The sequence below is a fragment of the Limulus polyphemus genome, unplaced genomic scaffold (assembly GCF_000517525.1).
Source record: "Limulus polyphemus unplaced genomic scaffold, Limulus_polyphemus-2.1.2 Scaffold63, whole genome shotgun sequence".
Classification (NCBI taxonomy): domain Eukaryota; kingdom Metazoa; phylum Arthropoda; class Merostomata; order Xiphosura; family Limulidae; genus Limulus; species Limulus polyphemus.
In genome coordinates, this window is record NW_013665673.1 from 632,624 (window position 1) to 638,817 (window position 6,194).

Sequence of the window (6,194 nt, forward strand, 5' to 3'; positions counted from 1 at the left end):
AATAAATTATTTAGCAGTGTAAATATTGTCGAGTTTCAATGCATAATTACAGAAAGTCGTACGTTTTGTTTTTAACTTTAAAAGTTCTCGTTCATTTGCTGTCTGAAACCTTCTAAACAAACTTCTCGATTTTGATACAAACTTTCATAAAAAAAAAAATGTTATATGTTTTTTGTTTTTTAAAAAGCATGTTTCCTTTCAGGCACATTAATAGTTTTTTCTACCACATCTGTATTATGACACTCACATACAAAACTAGTTTACTTGCTCCATAACAACTTATCTAATTACTATTTCCCGTATGGTGAGTTCTGTAGTATCTGGAACCTTTACCAGTTTATTTGTTATTACTTCAAAAAAAACGATATTAAAGTCTCAAATATTATTGTAGTGCCCACAGTGTCTCAGTGGTAAGTCTGAAGGCTTATAACGCTAAAAACCGGGTTTCTATACTGGTGGGGACAGCACGGATAGCCCATTATGTAACTTTGCCCTTAACGATAAACAAACTAATGTGGGATTAAAAGAAACCTTAGTTAGTCCTTGGTGGATTTTTTTGCCCTTGTGGAAAATAGCTATTTTTATTGCAAAAACAGAAAAAAAAAAGCCAAGTTACAGAAGATATATATAAGTAGAAAAATGCGAAGGTTATAAAATATAATAAATAAAAGAGCGTTTGCTCGAAAAGTCACCAAGTTAATTAATTATTTCCTTAGTTTTTAAAGGTGATTTTTTTCTAAGTCTAATTTATACACACACACATATACTACCCTTCTTCTAGTTCTGGAAGTTCAATGCAAAACACAGTAAATTACTGTTTATTGTTCGACCATATTTTACTTCGTATATTTATGAAAAGGATATGACATGTTTAGATTTATCGTTATGTGTATTTTTTGTGATATATTTAGCCCAGACATTTTTACACTAATTCCAAGTGACATTGCGTATTGAATAGGGATTTCCCACAAACTATATGTCCCCTAGTGGTAAGTATACGTACTTACAATACTAAAATCCGGTATTCAGTCCCACGCTGTGGACGCAGAAATCCCATCGCCTTGCTTAACGTTAAAACGACAATAACTCAAACTATATACAAAAATAATTAATGTCATATTTTCAAACCAATTGAAAGATTTTTAATTACAAAAATATTTAGAAACTTTATTTCAATTTCGCAATTTTAAGTTACGCTGTGGTTTGGTTACTTTTCCATATATCAAAAATAACAAAAAATATGTGTACATTTTAAAAACTGTAATTCATAGAATACCAGAAAAATTTAGTAGATAGTTTCTATTTTTAAACGTTGTTCGAACAGTGATTTTCTACATGAATGATCGTTATTTTTACTAATCAGTTTTGCACATATTGTCGTTACCTGACACACTGTTTAAAATTGAAATATATTTGTGAAATATTGGTTGGGGACGGCTTGAATGGGTAATGAAGAAAACAGGTACCTGATGATGACAAAACCTCGTCGAAACGTTGTACATTTGCTGTTATGTTAAACTTATATTAAAGTTTTTCTTCATTATCCATTCAAGCCGTCTCCAACCATTATTAGTCTCAAAGTGGGTTCCTCGTCATCGATATTTGTGAAATGGTTTCTGTTATTCCTTCGCTGGGATTGTGGTAGTAAGTCTACGGATTTACAACGTTAAAATCAGGGGGTTCGATTCTCCTCGGTGGACACAGCAGATAGTCCAATGTGGCTTTGCTATAAGAAAAAACACACATTTCTGTTGTTTTATTATTATTGTAGAACATACGATTATAAAGGTGATAATAATTTTGTTTTTCTCGTACTTAGCTTGATACTCGACAACGAGTGACTATTCACCCATCATCGTGTTTGTTTGTGAACAAACCGGCTTATGTCGTGTTTACTGAACTGATACAAACTTCCAAGTGTTACATGAGGTAGGTGTTTTGTGTCGACGTGAGTGTTCGAAATATTTAAGGGAATAATAAATGCACACGTGAGTAACTCTAACGGAAATAAACGATAGTTCCGGGCTGGTTATTACCGTGACGTGCCCTAGACTTGAAGCTCGTGTCTCATTTCCGGTTGGCCTGGCGTGGCATAGTCGTTAGTGTGTCCAAACTGTAAATCATGAATTCGTAGTGAATGTTGACTAGCTGCCTTCCCTCTATCAATTTAAAATACTAGGCCTTGTGTAGCTTTGCGCGAAAATATGAAACACACTGCTCTTTATGTTTTAACAGTTACGGTAATTTGTTTTTAATATTTATAAGTATATAGTAGATTAAAACGGGGCTCTTCTTTTGCAATGCTTCACCATCAGTCTAAAACATCATTAATTAAATATATATATATATATATATATATATATACGATCGGTTCACATTAATTCCACTTTATAATTATTGTACCAACCGAATTAAAATTAGTCTGTTCATTGATTTGATTTGATTTCGTAACATCAATATTTGTTCGTTTAAACAACTCGGATTTATCGAAATTATTCAGACCTATTGTTTCTATGCACTGTTTAGTATGAAAGACTCCCATCTTTCACTAAGTGCTCTTTATAATTTCATTTACATATGTTTTGAAGTTGTGCTGAGTGATCAGTGTGTATAGGTAGTTACTGGTTGCTATGTAAATGTGTTATTTAAAGTTACGTGTTATTATATTTATATTGTGATAATTAATCGTTGCTATGTAAGTATTATAATAGTTAACGGTTGCTATTTATATACTGTGATACTTAAAGGATAATACTAACTAACAAAATGTAACAATATTAAATAAAATTATTTTATTTTCAAATTACGCTATAATTTTTTTTTCATAAAAGTAATGTAGTGAGTAGAGAAGTGTAATAGTGTATTCCAGCTCTTTATTATAGACATTTGTTTAATTGTAATTATTGATGAATCAGCGTCTACATCGATTTTAAGACGATTTCGTGCCAAAAGTAAAATTAGCGTACCGGGCTGTGAATCTGACGGTCAACGGTTCAAATCGCGCTCCGCACTTTGGGGCCGTTGGAGAGGGTGCTTTATGAGAAGTGACGGTCAAATCCCACTATACGATTAGAGTAGCTCTAGAAAAGGCGGTGGGTGCTGTTGACTTGTTGCATTCCCTCTGTCTGCTCAAAATTAGGAACGGCTAGAGCAGGTATCCCCTCTGTAGCTTTGCTCGAATATCCAAAATAATGGATATAAATTATTCGTCTTAGTAATCAGTTATGTTTTAAAACTTTTTAAGTAAGGTTTACTGTGTATTTGCTGTAACATCTCGTGATTAGTTGGAAGTGTGTTCATTTTGTTTGAAATGTATACATTCCAATGGTACGGACTCCCGTGGGTTGTTTACTTTTTTTTTATTGCTCCTGCTTATACAACTAAACTTTTGACCTATTCACCGCGAGCAGAACGTCATCTTGCCTACCCGGAACTTGCCCGCTGGCAGATCCGTTCAAGGGCTCTATAGTCAGACGTGATGGGCTTGCACAAGGTGAGACGTTGACCCGTTTCTCGTAATCTGTTGTGTTTTTCCTAAGGCGATTGGGAAACGTTTTCGGTATTTCTTGGTTTGGGTAGGTCACAACAGACCGCCAGTTTATTCACCATTAGTTGATTTTACAGACATTTCTATGAATATTAACATTAAATATAACAGCAACAGTATAATCATATTATCGAATTGAAATTAGAAACTTGCAAAAAAGTTTTCCTTCAGATTTTTTTTTTGTATCTAAACCTTTCAGTATTAGCGTAGCAATCATCATTAAATTTTCTATGTAACAGAAAATCTTTAGATGGATTTTTTTTTCAAGAAATCTCTAATATACTCCAAGTACTCCTGGACTGGTGGTATTTATTTGTTGATGTTTTTGTAGTAATTAATTAAAATGTACATGTATTACTTGGGCCTGTTGACTGGTATTGTGTGCTCAGCTGATATGAATGTTAAGTGTGTAATGAGTGTGTGATTTAACCTTTAAGGGAACATGTAGCTATAATTTTGTTTCTAAATAGTGATTAGCTTGTTTCATACATTGTTTTTGATCACAGTATTGGTTTCTTTGTTGAAGCAGTTGCTGCTCTGTTGCAAATAAATGCATTACTGTCATTAGTTACCTGTGTATTGGTAATAACAGTTAATTTTCTAGCATAGAAACTGCATCCTTTTTAAGATTTTTCATCCATAAAAAATTATAATTTTAGGAATACTTTTATTCTTCAGCAAAAGGTTCCTGTGTTAAAAGATTGTTTAAACTAGTTGTTACAATGGCTAATTCCAGCAGAACAATTCAGTAAGGAACACACATGTGTTACTACTGACCATATAATTCTGCATATCGGTTTGGGGTAGATTGGACTAATACTACTAGCCTTTAAATTAGATTAAATAAACCCAGGTACGAGACTGTATAACTCACTGAGATATAAGTTTATTAGCTTCTAATATTTATTAATTGTTTTTTTTTTGTAGATATCTTAGCATCGTTGACCCTGATTGGCTTTTAGAAGCTGCCCCAAGCTACTTCAGACAGAAGAGACTGTACAAGGTCAATTAGATAGTAATGATCTTCATGATCGTTACAACGTTTTTTATGAGCCCTGTGGAAACTCAGTTTGTAAAAACAAAACATTTTATTACACAAAATAACTGGCAGACTCTTATATTGTGTCATGTATTTTTTCATCATACAATTTGAAATAAAAAATATATGAAGTTTTATGTGTATAAATAAATAAATTTTCTGTTATGATAAAGACTGAATTACTTTGGTATTTTAACTCTACACTAGGTAAAATTACTAAGCAAGCTTTAAGTTGAAAGTTGGAGTTTCCTGTATTGCTTAAGGTTCAGTACTAATGAATTGATACAAGTTAAAACATTAGTACCTTCTAAATGATTTATGGAATCCTATGTAAGCATTTTTGGTGTTAGGATTTTGTACAAGTCGAAGATGACCCAAGTCCGACTTAACCTCAGCAATTTTGAAAGATTTGGCTTTTAAGCTGTTTTTCCAGGATTTCTGTAAAATCTGCAGCATTTTGAAAGAGCTGAAGAACAAAACCACGTTTACTATAATTAATTTTTTTGATAAAAATTTTGAGGTTGGAAGAAAAACAATCTGCAGAGAATAATTTGACAAAAATTGTAATCGTTACAGATCAGTATGAATGGAATTAAGGTCTCCATAAAGAATCTTTGGCAACTTAAATATTAATTAATGTTTACTTTCAAGGAGGAAACCATGCAGAACAGTAGAATACCTATGGGAAAATTTAAAAATGCACCAAAATAGTGATTTCTTAGTTTTTCAAGATGTTACAATAAGTTAATAGACACATTTATACTACAAGTTAGGAGGACCTCACTGCTTGTAAATACATTTTGATTACCAGTTACATACAGACAGAAATAGAGCAAGGGAACTGAACTTCGGATGGCAAAAATTACAACCTTTAAAAATATATCTGTCCATCTAGATTTTACCATTAAGGATAATATGTTTTCAGATTTGGAAATCAACTCTAAATGTGGTCTCATAAGCCAAGTCCAAATTTCAAACCTTTCTGGAGTTTTGAATATTCTTTCTTTGTTACAAGCGTATTTGCGTGAAATTTTATTTTTATTTTTTTTCGAACAACCCGAATATCCATATAAATTTTTCATTTTCATTAGCTTTTGATCAAAGCAAGCTACCTACGTAGCTCAGAACTAAAACCAACACAATGATTGGTGCAACTATAGTGTGTGGTCTTCCGTAGTCTACCAAGACCCACCTGACCTTTTACACTATAGCGTACGGTATGATCATCATGTAAAGATGTTGAATAATAGCAGCCTACCTGGGATATTTACACTGCTAAATAATTTATTAATGATGAATAATAGCAGTCTACCTGGGATATTTACACTGCTAAATATTTATTAATGATGAATAATAGCAGTCTACCTGGGATCTGCTATGATTACTGCAGTGTAAGTTCAAAACATACGACTTTCTGTATGTAATTATTCATTGAAACTGGACAGTCTGCTATGATTACTGCAGTGTAAGTTCAAAACATACGACTTTCTGTATGTAATTATTCACTGAAACTCGACAGTCTGCTATGATTACTGCAGTGTAAGTTCAAAACATACGACTTTCTGTATGTAATTATTCACTGAAACTCGACAGTCTGCTATGATTACT

General features: G+C 32.6%; 1 protein-coding gene across 1 annotated transcript in view; it reads left to right on the plus strand.

The window, feature by feature from the left end:
- Positions 1–4,720, plus strand: part of LOC106464822 (putative ATP-dependent RNA helicase DHX33) — a 55,974-nt gene extending 51,254 nt beyond the window's left edge. Inside the window, exons 21-22 of the mRNA XM_013924981.2 lie at positions 1,820–1,929; positions 4,475–4,720. Coding sequence (XP_013780435.2) covers positions 1,820–1,929; positions 4,475–4,559 — 195 coding nt within the window. The 3' untranslated portion in view covers positions 4,560–4,720. The remainder of the gene's footprint in view (positions 1–1,819; positions 1,930–4,474) is intronic.
- Positions 4,721–6,194: the final 1,474 nt, after the last annotated feature.